The 22,660-nt window shown below is 51.7% G+C and overlaps 8 protein-coding genes across 8 annotated transcripts; 4 read left to right on the top strand and 4 right to left on the bottom strand.

Annotated features, from left to right (window-relative positions):
* Positions 1–4,745: 4,745 nt before the first annotated feature.
* Positions 4,746–5,298, top strand: N0V96_000730 (uncharacterized protein; the record flags this gene model as incomplete). The annotated part of the gene is made up of 2 exons (XM_065756020.1): positions 4,746–5,051; positions 5,122–5,298. The coding sequence occupies 2 exons, from the start codon at positions 4,746–4,748 to the stop codon at positions 5,296–5,298; spliced, it is 483 nt and encodes a 160-aa protein (XP_065615260.1).
* A 1,183-nt stretch (positions 5,299–6,481) lies between these two features.
* On the top strand, positions 6,482–7,153 carry N0V96_000729 (uncharacterized protein; the record flags this gene model as incomplete). Its single annotated transcript, XM_065756019.1, has 1 exon — positions 6,482–7,153. The coding sequence occupies one exon, from the start codon at positions 6,482–6,484 to the stop codon at positions 7,151–7,153; it is 672 nt and encodes a 223-aa protein (XP_065615259.1).
* Positions 7,154–7,253: 100 nt separating this feature from the next.
* On the bottom strand, positions 7,254–9,708 carry N0V96_000728 (uncharacterized protein; the record flags this gene model as incomplete). The annotated part of the gene is made up of 3 exons (XM_053193291.2): positions 7,254–8,313; positions 8,757–9,194; positions 9,251–9,708. 3 exons carry the CDS (start codon positions 9,706–9,708, stop codon positions 7,254–7,256), a joined length of 1,956 nt encoding a protein of 651 aa, XP_053049409.2.
* Positions 9,709–10,087: 379 nt separating this feature from the next.
* On the bottom strand, positions 10,088–10,559 carry N0V96_000727 (uncharacterized protein; the record flags this gene model as incomplete). Its single annotated transcript, XM_065756018.1, has 2 exons — positions 10,088–10,258; positions 10,323–10,559. 2 exons carry the CDS (start codon positions 10,557–10,559, stop codon positions 10,088–10,090), a joined length of 408 nt encoding a protein of 135 aa, XP_065615258.1.
* A 764-nt stretch (positions 10,560–11,323) lies between these two features.
* On the top strand, positions 11,324–13,114 carry N0V96_000726 (uncharacterized protein; the record flags this gene model as incomplete). The annotated part of the gene is made up of 6 exons (XM_053193293.2): positions 11,324–11,562; positions 11,622–11,688; positions 11,765–11,938; positions 11,992–12,062; positions 12,119–12,298; positions 12,355–13,114. 6 exons carry the CDS (start codon positions 11,324–11,326, stop codon positions 13,112–13,114), a joined length of 1,491 nt encoding a protein of 496 aa, XP_053049411.2.
* Positions 13,115–14,821: 1,707 nt separating this feature from the next.
* Positions 14,822–16,732, top strand: N0V96_000725 (uncharacterized protein; the record flags this gene model as incomplete). The annotated part of the gene is made up of 1 exon (XM_065756017.1): positions 14,822–16,732. One exon carries the CDS (start codon positions 14,822–14,824, stop codon positions 16,730–16,732), a length of 1,911 nt encoding a protein of 636 aa, XP_065615257.1.
* A 215-nt stretch (positions 16,733–16,947) lies between these two features.
* N0V96_000724 (uncharacterized protein) lies at positions 16,948–18,549 on the bottom strand (the record flags this gene model as incomplete). The annotated part of the gene is made up of 1 exon (XM_053193295.2): positions 16,948–18,549. The coding sequence occupies one exon, from the start codon at positions 18,547–18,549 to the stop codon at positions 16,948–16,950; it is 1,602 nt and encodes a 533-aa protein (XP_053049413.2).
* A 2,541-nt stretch (positions 18,550–21,090) lies between these two features.
* Positions 21,091–21,841, bottom strand: N0V96_000723 (uncharacterized protein; the record flags this gene model as incomplete). Its single annotated transcript, XM_053193296.2, has 2 exons — positions 21,091–21,647; positions 21,715–21,841. The coding sequence occupies 2 exons, from the start codon at positions 21,839–21,841 to the stop codon at positions 21,091–21,093; spliced, it is 684 nt and encodes a 227-aa protein (XP_053049414.2).
* Positions 21,842–22,660: the final 819 nt, after the last annotated feature.

Here is a 22,660-nt window from a genome sequence, read left to right as displayed (position 1 = left end):
AAGCCCAGTCGGGAGGTAACCTTCCGTAACTTCAGGGTGAGGATGTGGCTGGTAATGGCTCCGGAGAAGCTCATCTAATGGTACTCCGGTGTAAGGGCTGGGGGGATTTTGGGCCTGGCCTGTCGAGCGGATTGGTGGGTTTCGGTTCCCAACACTGGTCTGTTCGCTAGGTGCTGCTGGGCGTTCTTTTGGAACGTTATCGAGTCCTTGGTTCCCATGAATAGCGTCAAGCGCAGGGTTGTGCTCATCGCCCTGTAGTTTCATGTCAGTACACAGCTTAAATGGCAGAAGAGGGGCCCAATTTGCAACTGACAATGACAACTTTCGGAATGTGGCTACCTAGATGGAGGTAAGCCAGATCTTCGCTCAACGTGCGAGGGTGGCGATTGGGGCTGGGACCGCTGGGTAGGATCGGATGGTATTCCGGAGGCATTGTAGAGTGGTAAGCTTCATTAGTAGCACCAAAAATCAAATGTGCAAGTACAAGCTAGGAAGCCTCGAGCAGCAAGGTCGTGTGGTCGAACCGGAAACGATGTCTTATCCTAGTGGAAGGGAAGGGAGATTTAATGGGCGAGTCTGTCATCGATACTGCACAGCCAGCCTCACGAAGTAACATCCCAGAGAGGAATGGTCGAATATCAGCTCTCTGGCCTCCAAGTGGTGTAAGCAGCGATTACGATGCAGAATGGACGGGCTCCGACTAGGGCAGAGGCAGGCTCTGGACAGACCGGGTTTACATGTAGGCGGTATGCCTGCAAGGGAAGGAGACAGTCGGTGTCAGAGGGGGGAAAAGAAGACTGCGCAAGTGCGCAGATGCGCGTGTACTGTAATCATCACCCGGAACTCACAACATACCAATTGACTAGGTAAGAGAAGAAGCCGTGGAAAGGAGCGAAGGGTTGATGACTTGGCGGACCCTTGAAAGTCATGATATGCTACCAAGAACCGCTTCTTCTGAAAGGAGCAGACACATATTGATACAGAAGTGGATTCATCCCACTTCTGCAGTGAGTGGGTGTGCGAAGACATCCCTAAAGGCCGAGGTGGATGCGACGAGGAGCCCTAAGCCTACAGCTGACACTGTGCTCGTTTGCCTTGCGTAAAATCCACTTCATGTTGATGGTGTGAGCAGAAAGTAGTCAACGGATTCATTCGACAGAAAGATGCAGCAATACGAGGGGACCAGGTGATTGGCTTTGATCAGGCAACTGCACCAAAAACCTGCAGATATTGATGCAGTCTTGCAGCATGTTATGAGTGATCTGCCTGGGTCGACCAATCATACCCTGGTAGAAGTAAAATGCTACAAGCCCTCGTCGGCCCTTAAGTGTAGGCGCATTCCACCGAGAGTCAGACCCGAGCATCTTCCTCTTTGGCCCTCACCATCCGTTAGCTGACATTCTGAACTCAGAAAGACACAAGAGAATAGCACAGCAACATAGAATGGATAGCAGCTTTAACGTACGTCGAAATAAGCAGCAAGGATGCCAGAGGATATCTGGGTCTTCCATCGCCCCGGAGAGACTTTCCCGTTATCTTAAAGAAGAATTCAATTCCCACCAGTTTGAGTTCGAGTCAAGAAAAAACTCCTACGTAATCCGGGCTCCGCGTGATCTCTCACCAGTACGTGCGCCCTACAAATGAGAAAAGTCGAAGACCGCTAATGCAAATACAGGATGAGATCCAAAGACTCAGGACAAGTCGCATGTAGGAATTGTAGAACCAGCGATGGATCGAAAAAGTAACATTTGCGGCTCAAATATTTCGGGCGAAGCACCACGGCGTTGAAAATTACAGCATAGCCACGGAATTGGGAAGGATTGCATTCGTTTGGCACATCAATGTTTTGAAGATATCACATCATGAGGATCTGGAATTTTTTGGAGCTTCAATTCTTGAATTGTGATTTATTACTAGACTCTACTAGAACACACTCGTTCACTCTCTCCTCTGGCCGTAATTGTGTCAGGAACACCCATCAGCAGGTGCGCTGAAGCGGGCGTCCGAGCTGTCAGAAGCCTAGAAAGCCCCAGCTTTACCACCCTGCGATCGTCGTGCATTGACTCGAACCTGAAAGTTCACTGGCTTGACGAACCAACAGTTCCTAGTAACCCAAGCAGCGTCTCTACAAATCTCAAAATCGAACTCGTGCAGTAATCTGGGCATCAATTTCGAGATTTCCAGAATCGAAATGTGTCTTCCGATGCAAGTTCGTGATCCCAGGCCGAACTATCAGCTTGTCAGAATACGCAATCTCTAGTTCTTCTCCAGGTAGCTTACCGGCATCCAGTGTCTGTTCATGGCCGACAAACGATCGGTGTCTGTAGTTAACCATCGATCCGGTCTGAAAGAGGCTGCATCTTCACCAAAGATGGATGGGTGGTGGTGCTCGACCCAGGTGTTGATGCCAACGATGGTCTAACAATGATCAGTAAATGTCAATTACCTGTACAACGTCGATATAGTTTTAACATACCCCGGCTGGAAAGAATTTCCCGGCGATAGTTGCTCCTCCTTCGGGAACAACTCTTTCGAGGGGAAGGCCAGTCGCTGGGTGCAATCTCAATGCCTCCTTGATGACTGCCTGGAGGTAGGGCAGCTTGAGACTCTCCTGAAAGTTGATTCGCCGAGGATCACCAGCTCTTTGGGAATAGAACTCATCAATCTCTTTTTGCAGCTTGCTCATCTCTTTGGGATTCCGGAGAAGCTGATACAAGATAGCGCTGAGGCTGATGGCGGTCGTGTCTGAGCCTGCAACCATGTTTGATACACAACCCGCCAGAACATGGTATTGAGAGAACGTTGATGAGTCTTCTGAGTGTTTTCCAAGAAATTTGGAGAGAAAGTCCATTGTCCCGGGCTGTTCTGAGAGGTGTGAAGTATCCTCAGCATCGACTGCTTTGGGCTTTGTCTGATGGTCTGTCAGGCAACCCTTGGTGAACTCCACGATGAATTGCCTGCCAGTGCCCCGTTTACCTAGCCGACTCCTGATGGGTGCTAGGTAGGAGTGGAGATACGAATATACTCCTATCATAGTCGCGTAGTAGAGGTGGTTTTCGAGATTCTTAATCACCGCTCCGACATCGAGGCCCCGGTCTAGGAAACCGAGTCGCTTGGAGTAGGTGATCATACCAACGACATCAAATGCGTAGCACTGAAACCAATGACCCATGTCAACGGGCTCTACTGTCTTTCCTCTGCCACTCATTTCTGAGAGCCTTCTGGAGAACAAGTCCGCGCACTCGTCGACGTAGCTCTCGTAGTGCACCAAGGAGGACATGCTGTACATGCTCTGATAGAGACGCCGATTCTCACCGTGGCGCTTTTCATCTCGGTCTGAGAACAGAGACCATTGATGCGGGTTGGGATCACCCCACGTATCGTACCACGTCGACTTTGAAAATGCGTGGCCATGACCGTAGATCACCTTCGCTGCGTGTGGGTCATTGATACTGAATCTGTTCGGGCCATATCGAACAATTGGGCCTCGGAGGAGTTAGCTCATCTACACCAGACATACGGAAATTGACTGAGTCTTCAAGACAAGACGGTATCTCTCTCCAACAGACAGAGAATTTCTCCAAAAAGATGACTTGCCATATTTGCGATGGAGTTCAATGTTATCAACCTCGAAGCGGCCCTGGTGAATCCTCCATGCGTACCATAGGTCCGTGAATCGCGCAAAGAACGGGCCGGGGACGGATGCGAGTGGGGCCGCGAAGCCGCGATAGATCTTTGCCAGAAGCTGCGCTCCCACAAAGAGTGCAAGTATCACTAGAAGAACGTACGCCTGCATTCTATCGACTGACACGGCGGTTGCAGACTCCTCTGTGGATGCTTGAAAATGTGTGTAATCAGATAATCCATCAGTTATCGCAGCTGCGCATGAGAGCACGATAACGAGTTCGAGATTGACCACAATGCTCTCCGCAGCTCCCGAGGCTAAGGATACTTGCAAAGGCGGGGTTAACGTGTGCGAGTTTCCACTACCATGGGAGTCGAGGCTCTGAATGACGTACGGCGTCCGCGGACAACCTCACGGCGACCCCGCATGCCTGCTTGCTTGTGGTCCCGGCTGCTTCGGCCGGCAGTCCGAGCGCAGGATAGTATCTCACTCCTAGTCTGTCTAAGCCATCCCATACCCGATGAACACCAATCACATCTTGGGTAACTGTTGCTGACTTCTTTCGATGAGTATCAGCGGGGCATCGGCCGAACACCGCTAAAATTAGAAGTTTAGAACTCTGGGTTTTGGATGATGGAGTTGCAATGGGTCTCTCGGCCTCCGAGATGTTGATCATGGAGGTGCCTTGTCCAACGGAGTTCAGCTTAATTACAGGCAAAATTCTGCCTTACTCCAACCACTTGTTGATCAAGCAAATTGAAGCAATTGACAAGATCAACAAAAAAGTTCAACATGCAGAGCACCCTTCCAGCCTCGTGGTATCGTGAGCCGGGCTTTTACCAACTGGAGAGACGTGCTATCTTCAGTAAATCATGGATCTTAGTCTCGCATATCCATCAATTCAGCGAGCCAGGCAAATACGCTCGCTATGAAATGGCTGGCTATCCCTTTTTCATTATCAAAGATCGAGCAGGGAACATTAATGCGTTCCTCAATATCTGCCGCCACAGGGCATTTCCAATTGTTCACGAGAATGAGGGAAAGGCGTTTGTGCTGTCTTGCAAATATCATGGTATGAGCTCTTACCCGGCCTCTGACTCCCAGCTCTAGTACTCACGCTATGGCAGGTTGGTCTTACAGTATGAATGGCAACTTGGCCAAGGCACCTCGATTCGACCAGGTCGAAGACTTTGACAAAAGCGAGTATGAACTCTACAAAGTGCACAGCCATATCGATGGCTTAGGGTTCTTCTGGGTCAACCTGGATGCAGCTGAAAAGCCGACGCTGAGCTGGGAGGAGCAGTTTGGCGGTGTAGATAAACAACCCCGGCTAGAGAACTTCGACATGAGCAATTACGAGTACGACCACACTTGGTCAATGGAAGGGAAGTTCAACTGGAAAACACTGATTGAGAATTACAATGAGGTTCGTGCAATCAACTTGAAGGTTTATAGTTGGCCAGCCTCAGACTGCTAACTTCGTGCGCTTATTGCAGTGTTACCATTGTCCAACAGCTCACCCAGGTCTCGCACCCTTCTTCAAGGGCAACAAGCAGATGAACTACGGTCTCAACAAGTACTGGGTTGAGCACCTCGGTGCGAAAGGAGAGCAGCGTGCCAGCTCTGTCAGTCCTACGTACATGTTTCCCAACGCTTCGGTCACTCTCACGTGAGTTAAGATCATTTGCACCTGCGTCTTAGTACACTGAGCTGATCCAGCCTACAGGCCTGTATTTTTCTACATGATGTCAATCGTACCCACATCCGCCACCACGAGCTTGATGCGGTACGAAGTCTATCGGTCAAAAACGGCGACTCCCGAGGAGTTGAAAGAAAAGTTGGACTTCTTCAGCCAAGTTGAGTCGGAGGACAAATGGCTAGCCAACGGATCACAGTCCAATCTAAATAGTGATACGTATACGACTGGGCCATTTCACCCTGATGTGGAGGAAGCGGTTGTGTATGTCATTGGAAAGGTAAAGGGGCTTCTACATGAACATGTGGCCGAGGAGAGAAAGCGTGGGTCGGAATGGTGGCCCGCTCGGAGAGGTCCTGTTCAAGCGACGAGATCATCCGCCGAAGAGGATGAGGCGTTCTGTCGGGGTGTTTGTTCCAGCTCTAGTATGAACGACAAAGCTGTACCCGAGGGCTTAGCGTGGTAACGTAGTTTTGTTTGATTTTTAGGCTCTCAAAGATCCCAGATGATTGATCAATCGAGAGGTTCGAGACATTCATTTCACATGAGATGATCAATTGAGAGATAAACGCTAGATATCCTGGAGAGCTCTTGACCTACCAGGTAGAACTAAGTACCACACCGTTGCCGTCATCTTCAACATCGCTTGATGCAGGCTTGTGCTTACGCAGATGCGGGAGAAAAGTCGGAAATAATGATTTGACGCGATCGGCAAGTTACGGAGGCCGATGTTAATTGCATTAGTAATGTGGTGGGCGCATTCGCATCCAGAGCAATTTAGTGTAATTCACCCTACCGCGTCCTACAGCTCGGTGGTTGACTAGCTCCATACAGGCATTGGAAAGCACTGGAATCTCAGTCTAATCCCAAAGATACTCTAGGTCAATCAGCAAACGACGAGTCAGTGGTGATGAATAGCCCAAATGACGCATGCTACTTAAAGACGATGGCCTGTCAACGACATAATAAAGCTTGAAAGATACCAATAACACCTGCTAACTCAATTACCTATTCCACGTCCATCTGCTTAACCTATCATCATGGCCGGCTTGACTTCCACACTCCCCCGTACACTCCTATCTCCATCTCTATACGCCCATGTACACAATGTTTGGTTTCAAGGCGTAGCACCACATGCCAAAACTGCCTCACGAGAAGCAATGACGCGTTGGTTCGGCCAAGGGTCGCCGGAAGACCGTCGAGCCTTTGACGACACATGCACGAAAGAGTTCGCGGCCGCTCTAGAGTCCATCGGACCCGAGAAGTTTCCTATCCCACCCTCGAACAATTTTTCTGAGGAGTCTGCCGCAGCCGAAAACATTGCAGGCCCGCTCATGCAAAGCATCAACAATTCGGACGGAGAAACCAAAAGCTTGCAGACGCTTGCACTCGTTCTCCTGCTCGACCAAATGCCCCGAAACATATTCAGGACACGGCAGGCCATCATCTACACGCATTACGATCGGCTTGCACGGGCAGTCCTCCGCAGCATCATGAGTGCTGACCCGCGCCCTGACATGCATCCTTCGCTCAGGTTGGCGCCGGCGCGACGGATGTGGTTTTACATGCCGCTGATGCACTCCGAACATGTCGAGGACCACGAGACATATATCAAAGTTGTGAGTGAGATGCAAGAGGAGTTTCGACAGCAGGGGGACAAGCAGAGCGAGGACTATGTTGGAGACAGCCTAGATTTCGAGAAAAAGCACAAGCATCTGATCGAGCGTTTTGGGAGGTATCCGCACCGCAATGCGCAGCTAGGCAGAACAATGACCAAGGAAGAGGAGGAATATCTTCGAAGCGGTGGAGAGCACTTCGGAACTGCAGCGTAATTAAACAGGGGGGTTGGTAGAAGGCATGGCTGTAGCTATATATGAATAGGGCATGCATGTGAGAATACCTCAAGCCCTCTCATTCCGCTATGACCACATCTCATCCAAGAAGAACCTGCTTAACAATCTTCACCTCCTCCGTTGTGCCGCAGATGAGACCTGCTCTACCATCACAATCCTTCTGAACCTTTTCAAGCAGCGGCTTGCCGTCCGTGGGGTCGATGGCTTGGCCACCCGCGCACTCCATGATAAGAGCAATCGGGTACAGCTCGTAGAGGAATCTGAGCTTGGGAAGAACACCCGGCGTAACAGGCATAACATAGACGCCATGACCCTTGACAAGCGCATGCACAATATCGGGGACAAGACCACCGCAGTATCGCAGCGTGTATTTCTCCTTGATGAACCGCGTGATGAGAGCGCTGTACCTCTCATCATCCGCCGCGTGCCGGAGGTTCGCCGGCGCAAAGTACCGCGTCTTGAAGGGTGCGTCGGCCAACTTGACGATCGGCCGGATAACCTCGCAGTCTGTAATACCGTTGGGGCCGTACCCAATCTCGAAGCAAGCGGAGTCGGCGCCGGGGATCCGCACGGCGACAATGGCAGTGGTCCGGGGGCCGATGACACCAATGATGGCCGCAATCTGCTTCTCAACCGGTGACTGGCCCACGGCGGTCCGCCCATCCCAGATACCGACAATTGTCCCGACCGTCCAGTTCGGGGCGATGATGGAGCTGCCGTCCAGGGGATCGAAGGCGACGGTGTATTCCTCTGAGGAGGTTACAGGGGTCTCGTTTGCGCCAGCGCTCGCTTGTGTCCTCGCAGGCTTCTCGACCGGGTCCTCTTCACTGCTCGCGGTCTGGATCGAGGGGCATTTCGCTATAGCTTCGCGCATCACATTCTCGGAGAGAACGTCGACGTTGAGCTGGTCGTCGCCAAAGGCGTTTGCTGTCCCGGCGAGTGAGACGTGCTGGGATGCCTGCAGCGTCTTGGCGATGCCGGAAATGGCGTCTAGGATTGCCGGGATCACATCGCTGCGGAGAGACGAGCGGTCCCCTTGTGGAATCACCTTCTCCAAAAGCTGTGCAAGAGCTGGTGATGCCGACATGACTGGTTGCGATTCTGGTGTGTAGAGTTCCTCAGAAAGTGTTGAGTCAGGACTGAAGTGAGTTATTTTAGAATCAGTTCAGTTGAGAGAATTTACGCTACGGCGTGGCCCCCACACGTTCTCGACGGGTTCTCCCTTGATCCACCGTTCTCACACTTATGGCGACAAACTCAAACTCACAACTACTTTAAAGCAACGTACTTACACTTGAAGCAAGACAAGAGGACTTTGAAATCTTGACTAGCTCTATTGTCTGCTAAGCATATCTGAGTTGCAGGGCCGCTCGTCTTAAGATGTTGCATTTATATCAGTAAGACGCGGTGTTGAGACGTTGAATCTATCTGTCAGCAATAGATAGAGCTCATCTCTTATCGCACACTTTGTCACTCCGCATCTGTGATTCGCTAACGAATCTCTACGAGAAGAACAAATCTCTAAGCTTGTGAGCTTTCCTCACCAGAGTCTCCCCCCTGCCGTTTAAACCCATCATAAAACCGTCTTTCCTCAAATACCCGGATATCATCATCAAAATTGACCTTGCCAAGTTTGCGAGCCTTCAATATCTTCCTTCTCACTCTCATCACGTCGTACTCCGTGTTCCTGGTTAACCACCACGTCCATAGGTTGGCAACGAAAGAGGCGATAGTTGTTGCCGCTGCTATTGCGAAGCTCGTTTTGTAACCATTGTATGCGAACTTGGACTGGAACAACTGCGGGCCGATAACTCCGCCTAGCTGGGCTATACCTGATTGAAGACCAAGCGTGAAGGCCGTCCCTGTAGATCCCGAAAGCGTGGCAGATCTCCACGCCCAGAACGGAATGAAGTATGATTGGTAGAACAAAGTTCCCAATATGCAAGAGATGTAGATGCCATACCGGTTGGTGATCGTAAAGAAGAGAACGAAGCAGACAACCATGCCGGACATGAGCACCCTAATCTTCTAGTCAGTAACCCATACCTTGTATTCCAACTCTCAAAGAAGACTCACATGATATAAGCTGGCCGGACGATGTACGCTCTTGACATAAACCACGCTGAGAATATCAAGCCCACGATGGCCGCAAACGCAGGAGGCATATTCAGCAGCTGGTTCCTCGGCAGCCCCACAAAACCCAGATTGGTAACAATGGTGGGCAAATACCACGTCAACGCATATCCCCCAATATTGATGAGCGTCTGCGACAGCATGAACGACCAGATCAATGGTGTTCTCAAGACCGCCCAAATTTCTTTGCCGGCAAAATCGGGGTCGTTCGTCAGCGGCGCATTCTCCGGCAACCTAGCCTCCACGAACTCTTGTTCCCTCTCTGTCAGGAATCGGCTGCTGCGCGGTGACTTGGGATAGTCTGGTAGCAGCCAAAACACGACACCGGAGAAGACGATGGTAGCTAGTCCTTCGAGAAGATACACCCATCTCCAAGCACTAATGCCACGAATCCCGTTCATATAGCTGATGCCATAACATAGAAGAGACCCGATGATACCCGCCAGGTTAGACATCGCGAAGAACCAAGTCACTGGTTTGCCTATCTCATCTGTGCGGTACCAGCTGGACAACTGGGCCATGATACCCGGAAACATACCCGCTTCGAACATTCTGGGATAAAGTCAGCCCGCTTTTGGTCTAAATATCATACTGACTCTCTATGCTCACCCGAGCAGAAATCGCATAGCGTAAAGTTGATGCCGATTCTGAGCTGCAGCTTGGCAGGCCGTAATGATCCCCCAGGTGAGGAAGATACGAGACTGCCAAAGATGTGGACTCATACGCTTCAGAAGAAGATTACTGGGCGCTTCGAAGATGATGTAGGCGATCTAAGCTTTATTAGTCCTTCATAACGATGCCTCGGTTGCTTCTTGAGCTTCGGTAGTCACTTACGCCGTAGATGGATCCAACCCAGTTGTATTGATCAGACGTCATGTCGAGCTCTTGCATGATATTTCGCGACTCCCCCGCTTGCAACACCCGAACATTTGCAGCATTGGTTTGGTCAATCTGGAAACTCGTTAGCATGCCGAGCTGCATGACTCCAGTCAGTCAGTCTCCAGCATGAATTTACCTGCTTGATCATGAACATCACGCCGATGAGAACCAGGAAGGCCCTGTCAACTTTCTTGATGACAGACCTTTCCTCTTCCGCAGAAAACGTCGAAAGAAACGCCGCTCGAGCTTCTGGGTCATCTCGTAGGTTGTCGACATTGGCTCGAGCCACTGCTGCGTTGGCTTGCTGCTTCCGGCTCGCGGCCGTTGCATCGTGGTCGATCTGGACTTCGTTGGGCTGTATCGGCGCGCTCATCGTGGAACCGGTGATCATTGTTACAAGCCATGCTAGTACTTGGGAGCCAACTTCAAGTGGATGTGGTCTTTTAAATCAAGTAACTGATTGGTGCCGACATCCAATACCCGATGCCGGCATTTCTCAGTATCTGCCTCTCCATATCGAGTTTCTTATCAGCGGGGATCCATGGGAATATGTATGATGTGCTCGAAGTTGATATGGCGATATAAGGCTTGGGGTGTGAAGAGCTTGTACAAAGTGCTTTTGAACCGTCGTCGCGTCTGCACATCATTCGCTGAAGCGCGCCGAGAACTGATGGCGGAATTGTGGCCCACCTTTCCATCATCTGCAAGACTCTTCTGTACCAACCCGACAACTTTATGTTCGCGCGTCTACTCCGGCTAATATCCGACTCTTTCAATTCATCTTCAGTCATTTCTGCTGGCCGGGAAAGTACTCAGACCGGCGAGGAGATGTCTACCAAGTCCGATAAAGGAGTCCGACGCCCTGACGAAGGGGGAATAACGGTAGTATCTCTCGGAAAATTCCTTAGGATTTCCGCACGCAACATGCAGATAAGATGACGCGAAAGAGGCATGGGTTTTATAGACTACATAAATTCGAGACTTGATTAATGGTTGCAACAAAACTTCAGCAGGTCTCAAATGAACCTAGACCAGAACCAAGCGGACGATCAGTGACCTTCTTCCGACTCTAACGATTGGTTCCACGGCACCGGACTTCAGTTTGATCAACAGATTTCCAACGAACATACTATTGTCATGGCTCCCTCAAGTGACCAAGATGGCGGGACTAGCGCCAAGCCTCAAAAGCAGATTCTTCTCAATGCCTTCGACATGTTCACTGTGGGACACCTGTCCTTTGGCCAATGGCGTAACCCCAAAGACAGAGCCAAAGACAAACGCCGCGATCTCACCTATTGGACAGACCTAGCAAAGCTCCTCGATAAGGGAGGGTTTGTGGGCCTGTTCTTGGCCGATACATTTGGGCCATACGACACGTTAGCTTCACCTCATCCTTTGCACCAGCCAACATCATCATTGCTAACATGGCTTTCAGATACAAGGGGAGCGCAGAACCATCGGTTAGAACAGGCGCTCAATGGCCTATGGCCGACCCTGTCATCGTAAGTATGACCTTGGTAGCGATGTCTTCATTTCGTGCCCTACGATATGCACTGCGCATGACTAACATCATATTAGCCCGTTTCCGCGATGGCCGCTGTCACGAAGAATCTTGGATTTGCCATCACAACGTCAACTTCATACGAGCAGGCATACGTGGTTGCAAAACGCTTTAGCACCCTCGATCACCTGACGAAGGGACGTTTTGGATGGAACATCGTCACCAGCTGGAAGGAATCAGCTTCCAAAGCTGTAAGATCCTCTTCCTGATGTTCTTGGGCTCTACATCTCACAGTAAACGGCAGGTTGGCCTTCCGTTAGTTGAACACGACACCCGGTACTCAAATGCAGACGAGTACTTGCGAGTTCTGTACAAGTAAGTATTGAAATTGGTGAGATCGTTCGTTCAGGCGCACTTACACGATTATGTAGACTGTGGGAGGGCTCTTGGTCAGATACCGCATTGGTAGAAGACGCGGAGAAAGGCATATACTCGGATTACTCTCAGATTCGTCCCATCCACCATCATGGCAAGTTCCACGTCGACGCACCCTTCCTGACAGACCCCTCTCCACAACGCACTCCTGTGTTGTTCCAGGCCGGCACATCTCCGTAAGTTTCACGTACCATCCAGGTGATTAAACTCAGACGCTGAACATGCCTCAAAGTGCGGGTATCAAATTTGGTTCAACCCACGCCGAAGGCATCTTTGTTGCGGGCCTCTCCCCACATGTCGTAGCACCTAGAGTCAAGGCCATCCGCGAAGGCGCCATCGCCGCAGGACGAGACCCTTACTCCGTCAAAGTCTTCGCCATGATCACTCCCATTATCGGCAAAGACGAAGAGGACGCCAAAAGAAAGTACGAAGAAGCCCTCAAGTACGTCCTCATCGAAGGTGGCCTCGCCCAGTTCTCTGCAACCACGGGCATCGATGTCTCTCAATTCGACCTGGATCACGAACTGACCGAGGCGGATGTTGCGAGCAACCTCCAACGCATCCACTCGTCGCTATACAACCTGCGCTATCGCGGGGATGATGTGCCAAAGTTGACGCCTCGGAACCTGGGTACGGTCACGGCAATCGGTGGGAATGGGGCCATGCCGGTCGGTACCGCGGCACAGGTTGCGGATGTTTTCCAGGAATGGGTGGATATCGCCGACGTTGATGGATTCAACATTGGCTACGTTATCACGCCTGGCAGCTTTGAAGATGCTGTTGAGTACCTCGTCCCGGAGCTCCGTAGCAGAGGGTTATTACCAACAGCGATATCCGAGGACAAGCCGGCTCCTACTTTCAGAGAGCAGATCTACGGCCTTGGACAAAAGGGGCTGAGGTCTGACCACCCGGGGTTTAAGTACAAGTATGACACTTACGAAGAGACTGTCACTAAGGAAGATGCTGCGAAAGCCGCAACGGCGGAACATTGAAGATAGCTGAGAGCCGCCCGTTATGTAGTATCTTTAGTAAGAGATAGCCTTAACAAAGCACGTAGTTTTTTGATACAAGAACTTGTACCCATTAAGAGTCACGTCATGTTTCTCATGAACCGAGGTGTTCATGTTGAAACGGCACATCCTTATACAGTCAGTAATTTTGCTCGAATGCCAATCCAAATGATTCACCTGAGCCGATAGCCTGATAACGTTGCTGGCCGTTAAGAAAAGTGATGCCATCGAATGCTTTACTCGTCATAACTTTCACTGAAAACTGGATAATGTTTTCCTGACGCCAGGGTTATCTTACATGTACTCTCATCACGAGTTGCTCCATGTAACAGCACCAAGCAGCCCACTGATGACTACAACTCGGCCGCTTGGCATGAAGCGCGCCCGACCCCGGCGTGGGGCCGGAGCCCCCACCGGAAGCACTATGATGTGGTCATCAAAGACAGCCAGCCTTGAACAGGAAGCAATAAGCACGCCCACAAGCGGTGAACCCACGGTAGATGTTGCCAAGACTCGAACATGTGCCGAACGTGGATCCGTCAAGGTAGGATTGACAGGTGACCACCGACCCGGTTCAGCAAAAACTCGACTGCTCCCCGCAATCCCCGCATCATCCAAATCGGTCACGACACCACCATCGGGGCAAAGCAACGACTCACAAACAGCTTTTCGGATCCAGCGCCATGGCTAGAGGTCCATCAATGGACTAGGTCACAGCTATTGGAGCTTTGAGAAGCTGTTTGACCCCGCCACGCGAGAGGTAGGGCCGACTCAGACCCCAGGCCTTGGACTTAGGACTTAAAGTTCATCAACATAGACCCATACCACCATTCCCAATTGTCACTTTTGCCATGCGTCAATGTGGATGCTGCGGGAGGTCCGGGGTCTCCGCACCGTTTCCATTGGATCGACGACCCGAGCATATTCCGGTGTCCAGCTTCGAGACAATCCCGTACAAAACAAACAGCGCCACCCACCTTAACGCTCGATGGGACGAACTTCTAGGCTGCCTAGCTCAAGTCTGTCCGAATAAGCTTAACACCCTTTTGCAACATGTGCGAAGAATAGAATTTTTCCTTGAAAAGAATACAATCTCAATTTCAATAGACTACTTCAATCTACCTAGCTTGGCCATAAATGAGAGAAAGTACATAAGAAGTAGACATGGCACTACCTTTGGTTAACCCAGACGCCCTGAAAGCCGAATTGTAGCGAGTGATGACTCCAGAGACCCAGCTTCTTGGTGATCTCTAAGTATCGTACCCTTGACTGTGCCATTGGCTGATCTCCCTCTACCTTAGTGGCCTGGATGAATTCTAAACCGCGGAATTCTCTCCCGCCAGTAAAGTATGATATCGTCACCTCACGCAGCTGGAACCCCTCATCGGCCACACAATAGAGCCCCATACCAGGTTTATTGACCGATACAAGGCCGTTAGATAGCGTGCCAAGAACAAATATCGCATTACCCCCATATCCACACGGTTCGTTGTCCAAGGTAAGGTCGCATCCATTGCCAAGTCGATCCCATCTCGACGATGTCCGTCTGCCGTCAGAATCCGGCCAAGTCTGGTGCCATGATAAATACCCCTCTGGCTCACTCAGCCATCTGTCATGAAAAGTCTCAGAACCACTCGCCTCAGAGCCATTTCCACACTTCGGAGATTGTTCTCTGAAGTTTCCGCCATTATGAAGCTCAAAGCGATAACACTCGCCTTCGCCGGTCTCGTTCTAAGAGCTAATTGCGCATCAACCCCCTCCTCGCCAAAACAGCAATGGCTAGCCCGCCAAGATAACACGGAGTCTCTCCCAACCTACAAGAACTCATCGTACTGCGTCGACGAACGTGTCCAAGACCTTATCCAACGGATGACGGTCGAAGAGAAAGCCGGTCAGCTTTTTCAAACTCAACTCTACCAAGGCCCCAATGGCACTCTTGACCCTGGCAACGTCACGGCCCGCCGCAACAGCACTGATAACATGATTGGCGAGAAGTACATGACGCACTTCAACCTTGTCGGCGACATCACAGATGCGAAGCAGGTCGCTGAGTTTGTCAACCTCGTTCAGCAGCGTGCTCTCGATACGCGGCTGGGCATCCCGGTGACCCTTTCTACCGACCCTCGACACCACTTTACAGAAAACATTGGCACTGGTTTCCAGGCTGGTGTCTTCTCCCAGTGGCCTGAGACACTAGGTCTTGCTGCTCTGAGGGACCCCGAGCTGGTTAGAAAGTTCGCCGAGGTCGCTCGAGAGGAATACATCGCCGTCGGCATCCGCGCTGCCCTGCATCCCCAAGTCGATCTTGCTACCGAGCCGCGATGGGCACGCCTGGGCAATACCTGGGGCGAGAACGCGACTTTGACAAGCGAGCTCATTGTTGAGTACATCAAAGGCTTCCAAGGAAGAGAGATCGGTCCTCACAGCGTGACCACCGTGACGAAGCACTTCCCGGGTGGTGGCCCCATGGAAAATGGCGAAGACTCTCACTTCACATATGGCAAGAATCAGACATATCCCGGAAACAATTTCGAGTATCACCTCACTCCGTTCAGGGCTGCGATCGCAGCCGGTGCGAGACAGATGATGCCGTACTATTCCCGTCCCATTGGCTTGTCTGACAACTCAACCGATTACGAACCGGTCGGATTCTCCTTCAACAAGCAAATCGTCACAGACCTCCTCAGGAACCAACTCGGCTTCGAAGGTATCGTCGTCACCGACTGGGGTCTCATCACTGATACGGTGATCCGTGGCCAGGATATGCCAGCACGCGCCTGGGGTCTAGAGAACACCACTGAATTACAGCGCGCGGCTCGCATACTGGATGCGGGCTGTGACCAGTTCGGTGGTGAGCAGCGAACCGAGCTCATCATCCAGCTGGTAGACGAAGGCATCGTGTCCGAAGACCGCCTTGACATCTCCGTCAGACGTCTCCTTCGCGAAAAGTTCCTCCTCGGGCTCTTTGACAACCCCTTCGTCGATCCCGAGGCCGCAACGAGAGTTGTTGGCAACGACTACTTTCTCCGGCTGGGCAACGATGCCCAGCGCAGAGCCTACACTCTTCTCACCAACAAGGATGAAATCCTTCCTCTAAAACACATCAGCTCAGAATCTAAATTCTACATCGAGGGTTTCAACGCCACGTACCTCGAGGCACGCAACCTCACGGTCGTCGCGACACCAGAAGAGGCAGACTATGCCTTGCTCAGACTTGATGCGCCCTACGAGCCCCGCCCAGGCGGCTTCGAGGCAGCTTACCATGCCGGCTCGCTCGAGTACTCGGTCGAGGAGAAGGCTCGCCAGGCCGCGATCTATGCAGCTGTGCCTACCGTCGTCGACGTGATTCTTGATCGTCCTGCTGCGATACCCGAGGTGTTTGACGCCGCTTCTGCGGTGATGGGCAGCTATGGGAGTGGCAGCGAAGCTTTCTTGGACGTTATCTTTGGGGTAAGCAATCCGGAGGGCAAGTTGCCCTTTGATCTGCCACGGTCACAGCAGGCCGTGGAGGATGCGATGGAGGATGTGCCGTATGATACGGTGGATCCTGTGTTCAAATTTGGCCATGGGCTGCGCTATGCCGATAAATGTTCGCAATGATGGGGAGCGATATGTGATTTGACTCTTGATGAGCTTTGTCAGCGAGCAGTAGTGTTGGTATTTGGGAATGAGGGATGTGAGGGGAGCAGCAGTCATGACTGTAATGATTGATGAGACCGGACTTCTGAGAAAGTATGCTCGGGTGGTGGCATTCACGCATGAAGACTAATGTTAGATGTGCTATTGAACAATAAAAAGGGGGAATCTTTGATTTTCTATACCAATTCGAGTCTATCATCAACATCTTTCGCTGCCTCAATGCTCCTCTTCAAGACGCTGGTCTCTGATCCGCTGAGCTCTCTCGCGTTCATACCAACCATGCAACTCATGTCCTTCTTCCTCGCCCCTTTGACCCATTGCTGGTCAATCATCCAGTGCGTCGGCACCGCAAACTCAGTCGGGTCGTCCATCTTATTCTTCAACAGCCCGCCGTTATACCACAGCAAGTTGTCCACCTCATCCACATGCGCAATCACGAAGCTGCACACCTGCGTCATCTCGGTCTGCACCCCGCTAAACGGCTTCCGCCAGCCGACCATACCGCCATAGTGTCGCGAGAAGCTGTACGTCGAGCCTGTGGCCTCGAGGCCGATCCAGTACGTCTCCTTGTCGCCGTACGTGATCCTATACGTCCACGAGTTACGCACGGCGTGCGTGTTTTGCCACGCCGTGTGTAGTAGGCCCATGAGCACATTGAGCCGACCCTTGTTGAGCACCACGATGCCAGAGTCGCCTTCCTCAGCATACTTCTCCGTCCACACGAGCGATTTTTGCAGCTCCTCGCTCGGGTGCTTGATCATCTCGTGAAACCATTCATGCCTCTCAGGGAACTGGTCTTTCCAGAGCAAGCGGTCGTGGAAGAAAAGCGCGCCCTTTTCTTGGTAATTTCGCTGTTGGAAGAGCTGTTCGGGTTTCTGCAAGAAGACGACGTCCGCATCCAGGAGAATAACTTCCTCGAATCGGCTGCCGAGCGCGGCAAATGGCTTAATCGCCCATCCTCCCTCGGCCAACTTCAATGTCGTGTCGTTGAAGACGGTCGAAATGTCCAAAAATTCAACGCGTCCGCCATCGCCCTCGGCAGCTTGCACAAGCGTGTCGCGATCCTCCTCGGATAAGTCCTCCTCGCCGGCGTAAACAATCTGAATGGGCAGCGTAGTCTGCAAAACGCGCGTCAAGGACGCAACTAAATGGCACGCAAACCGCAGCGTGCCGTGTCCCGTCGGAATGACGATACCGGCATTTCTCGGCACGTACTCCGGCTTCTCTTTGCCGGACCCGGCGGCGCCGGTACCGCCTACACCCAATTGCTGTGCCGGGGCCCGCGGGGGCGCACGATCAGCGGGAGCGCCCCCCATAAACCTTCGCCTGAGATCGGCCAGAGGCGTCTGGCTGTGGATGTCCCTCGGCGGAGATTGCAAATAAGGGAACAGGGATGCGGCGACTCTCTCGACCTGGGCGTCGAGAAACTGTCTCTCGGCCCCCACAACCCGCAGCCCGTCGGTGCGGCCACCATCCTTCTCCTCGAGTGCCTCAATCCACGAGCGCAGCACCTTTGTGCGCTCACCCAGCTCTCCAAAGACTTTCTTGTAGGGCGGGCCGAGGGGGTAGTCGACGAAATATTGTGCCGTCGCGTTGATGGCGTCGAGATTGAGGCCAGACGTCTTCGAGGTGCGGAAGCTGAAGTTGGCGGATGTGAAGGGTGTTATTGCGCCGTGGAATCGGAGGAGGTAGACGACGCAGAGGGTGATGAAGGCCGCGCCGGCGATAATTGGCGTCGACTGACCGCCGTATCGCGGTGATACTAGGAGACGAACCATCCTTGACGCCTTTTCACATTCCCTTCTTCTTCTTCTCTCTCTCAAAGTCGTATTAGCAGTTGTAGATTCTTTTTGCAGCAAAAAAAGCTCGCAATGGAACTCAGAAGCTTAGTATTCTCCCCGCGTCTTGACTGCCTGGGCCCACGACCTTTTAAACAGCCAAGACCTTCAAGCTGCGCTTCCATTTTTGGGGTGTCGGGACCGGTGCTAGCCCAAAGCTTATTATGCCGATGTTCCTTACTCCCGCGTCAACCCAGACTCAGCTTAATCTATCTGACTGGCGACACTTGCGCAGCTTTCACCCCGGCTCGCGTGTTCGGAGACTAGAGACATCTGCGTCCTATCTACCAGTCACAGGCAAAGCCGCAAAATGATGCCAGCGGCGGCCAAACCAACAAGCATAGCCCATCCCCTTTGTCGTTAGGACCAACGATGGGTGGGCAGAGCGCGCAGGGCCACGCCAGCAGGTCTCAGCCATTGGAACTCGACTCGTCGTCTCATTGCGAATCCCTCTAGGGCTAGGCTTTCCAGCGTGGAGGGCTTGGAGGGGACAAATCCAGGGACGCCCCTGGACCCCAAGCTACCGGGACGAACACGCGTCTTGAATATAGCATGGGCCCACGTCCAAAGCCCACAGGGTCCAGGCCACGAATCAACCCCCCCGCATTCCGAAAGGCTTCAAACCCCTTTTTTTCTTTCGTCTCTTCTTAGATCGATGATGGAATGGCATGTCAGATATATCAGCCGGCCACTAACCTCACATTTATTTGCCGTACATCCGTGACGGCGTTCTGAGTCTTTGAGTTTCACACTCGTCTTGATCGTTATCTCCCTTGCACATCCTCAAGCGGCTCAAAGGTTGGCGGCTGAGAATAGATGGCCCTCACCAAAATTTGCTGTCGCATGTGAATCGACACTGTGACAGCGCTGGAATCCAGCTTCAACGGCTCTGACAGGGCGTTGGGCTCATTTGAAGCTCAAGGTATTGGATCTCACGCCAATTGGGCGGACGCTCCTGCTCATCTCATTTGATTCGAAACTCGTTGGTCAGCTCGTACTCGAAGCGATGAGCCTTTCATTTTGGTTCGACCTGCTATTCCAGGCAAAGTGGCTTGTCAGCTGAAATTCTGAATCGAGCCTTCAGGGGGGGATGCTGTCGGGCTTCGATCACGAAATGGTGCTAGCGCCAAGAAAAGGACATTAGCGCCAACGATCGCTGTTTACCTCAGTTACTTCATGCTCGTGGGTCTTTGCCAGTGGGATGACTGACTCGCACGTCCTGGGTAGCAAGCAAAAGACAGCCTTCTGGCGTGGCGGTCCTTTTCGTCAAAATCAGAGCATTTTGATATCCAAAGCCGATAAAGAAGGTTGACATTTAAGCATGCGACTTTCCTGCATTTAAGACAAATCATGCTATCAGAACGATACGGACAACTGAATCGAAAAGAGCCGTTGCGACTCGCGAGAACATAACCCGAAAATTGTTGTGTGGCTTGACATATAATTCTGCGCCTCAATGTCGAGCCACACACGTGATATCGAAGGTGAAAACCTTCTCAACCATTCGTCCTGATCCGAGGTATCATGGCCAGCGAGGCTGCATATTATTAGAAGAGGCCGCATTATCTAGGGTTTGAAACACGAGCTGTGCCTCTGTTGCTCCCATGGGTTAAGAATGTCTCGGCGTTCACGTTGATGAAAGACACGCGGCCAGATTCAGCGCTGTCAAGTCTTACTTGTTTTGCACCAACTTGGCAAAGTCGCCAGCTATTTACACACAAGTTTTTGCTCTGGCCTGATCTGGACTCGTTTGACCGTGAATTCTGAGCTACCGAGTGGTAATATTCCAGTACGTCGGTTCAATGCTTGTCAAGCCCACGTCAAGCTTGAGGTTCACACGATTTCAAATTGAAGTTATCCTGCGAGAGATGAGCTCCCCGCTACAGCGGCGTTACCTAAGTTTCTGCAACCGCGCTTCTCGCTCTACACCAATTCAATCGGGCGTGGATCAGCTACTCAACGATTCGAAGCATGAGGTAAAAGAAGCCAGCGTCGTGCTTGCGGTGCTCTAGCTGAAGTAGGAAGCACGCTCAAGAAAGACATCCACCTCCGGCGAGGGGAAGGTTGATATCGACGAAGCAGATACTGGCGTTGTCAAGGAGGCATTCACGTTTACGAAGCGTGGATTTCTGAATACTTCGAATGCGAATGTCAATTCCTGGAAGAGCTAAAGTCCTCGGTTTGACGCCTCAAGCAGGCTGGGCGTCAACATCCATGCGAGAGCCAACTTCTGGTGCCTTGCCAGACAAGTTCTCAATCTTCCCTCCAAAGCCCGTTGTAATGCCTCGGATTGATAGAACTAAGTGAAAGTTTGCGGATGCGAGATGACCCAGATGCCCCCATATGCTGGCATGTCGTCTATCCTCCTCCACCCCATGCTGCTCTGCATCGGCATATCTCACGATACGACGGGTCCTCCAAGTATAAACAACCAGGAAATTCACCTCTCGTATGATGTATCTGCCAACACAACTCGAACATCTAAGCAGAAGAGGGAGCCTTCTTCTTCGCCGCCTCGTCCATCTCGTCCAGGGAGGCTTGCATGGCGTGCTCCACGGCAGTCGCCTCGTCGAGAAGCTTGATACGGTCATAATCGAGCTTGATGCACTCCTGTATAGCCTTCATTCCCTCGCCCCAATTCTCCAAGCCGAAGTTGCTGTACGTGCGGACCTGCTTAAGGTGCTGCTTCATAGAGCTTTTGCTGAGCTCAGCAATCTTCTCGAACAGGCCGATTCTCTCGGCCAAGGCCTTCAGAATTTCCACACTCTTCTCACGGGCCTCCTGGTTGGTTTGAAAGGCTTTGTCGAGGGTGGTGGCGGCGAAGTTACGCGCGGCGTCCAGCTCGTTCATCAAGTCGACGATCTCCAGCTGAGACTTCTCAGCGGCTTCACACTCCGCGAAAAGCGTTTCAGTCATCGCCTGTGACTTCTCCTCGGCGGCCTCGAGCTTCTTCGTGAGCTTGGCGATTTTCTCCTTGGACTTCTCGACCTCGTTCATCAAGTTGGCGACCTTCTTCTCAAGCCCCTGAATCTTCTTTGCTAAATTTCAATTGATTTAGTGCCATTCTTGAGGCAGAACACTGAGAATTCAGCAAAGATGACATACCAGCCTGACGAGCAGTTTTGTTGCCGATCACGGCGGGCATGATCTCGGCGAAGACCATGGCGCCCAAGAGGATCAAGATAGCGGTCAAGACCGTCTGGATGACTTGCTTGAAGACGTGATACTCCATTGTAGGTGACAGGTCTTGTGGTTGGTCTTCAAGTCTTTTCGGTGATTCGGGCTTCCGTAGCGATTGTTGTGATGATGGTCTTTCCGACGCAAGAGTGTGGTATATGTTTGAAGGGAAACAGATCCAGCAGGAAGGCGATGTTGATAGCTTGAGTAGCCCTTCTTTTTTGGTTCCTTCCTGAAAGATCGTGGGATATGTAGGGTTTGATGCCAGCGGCAACATGTGATTTCTTGTTTTCCAGAGGCGGGTGCCACCGAGTGATGCGCCCTATTTGGCTGTGGAAGACTCCGGAAGACAGCACGAAGCATCACGCTGTCCTCTGTTGTGTTTTCATGCGGGAAGAGTAGACTTCTTTCGGGGTTTGAGAACATGGAACAAGGGACAGATAGGTAACGCTTAGTAGTAATGATGGAAAAGAAGCTTCATGAAAGGCCTCGGTGGAGGACACATATGCTAGTGAAAAAGGAACTGTATGCAAGAGCATCCTTCTGATGGAGGACTGGCATCTTCGGGACAAACTCAGTGTCAATGTTGTGGAAAATTTAGGAAAGTATCCGTAACTGTCGCGAGCAGTCAGTGAAGACAGGCCGATTCTCGCCTTGGGAGCAGACGTGTGGGTAGTTTGGCATCTCCAGAAAATGTCCATGAGCTGTGACATGGCACTCTAGATTTGAATTTAAATTTCTATTGCTCATTGAAAGAATCATGGATGGTTCGTCTCAGTGACATTGAGCAAAAATGGTCTAGATACCGCAAGGACTTGTGGAACGGGGACCAGATTCTCTTCATCGTAGCAAGACAGAACGAGCATGTGTATGT

Source organism: Colletotrichum fioriniae (assembly GCF_027942845.1).
Source record: "Colletotrichum fioriniae strain IMI 355084 chromosome Unknown scaffold_1, whole genome shotgun sequence".
Lineage (NCBI taxonomy): Eukaryota > Fungi > Ascomycota > Sordariomycetes > Glomerellales > Glomerellaceae > Colletotrichum > Colletotrichum fioriniae.
The sequence above is the reverse complement of the archived record's forward strand: the minus strand, read 5'-3'. Positions and strand labels throughout refer to the sequence as shown.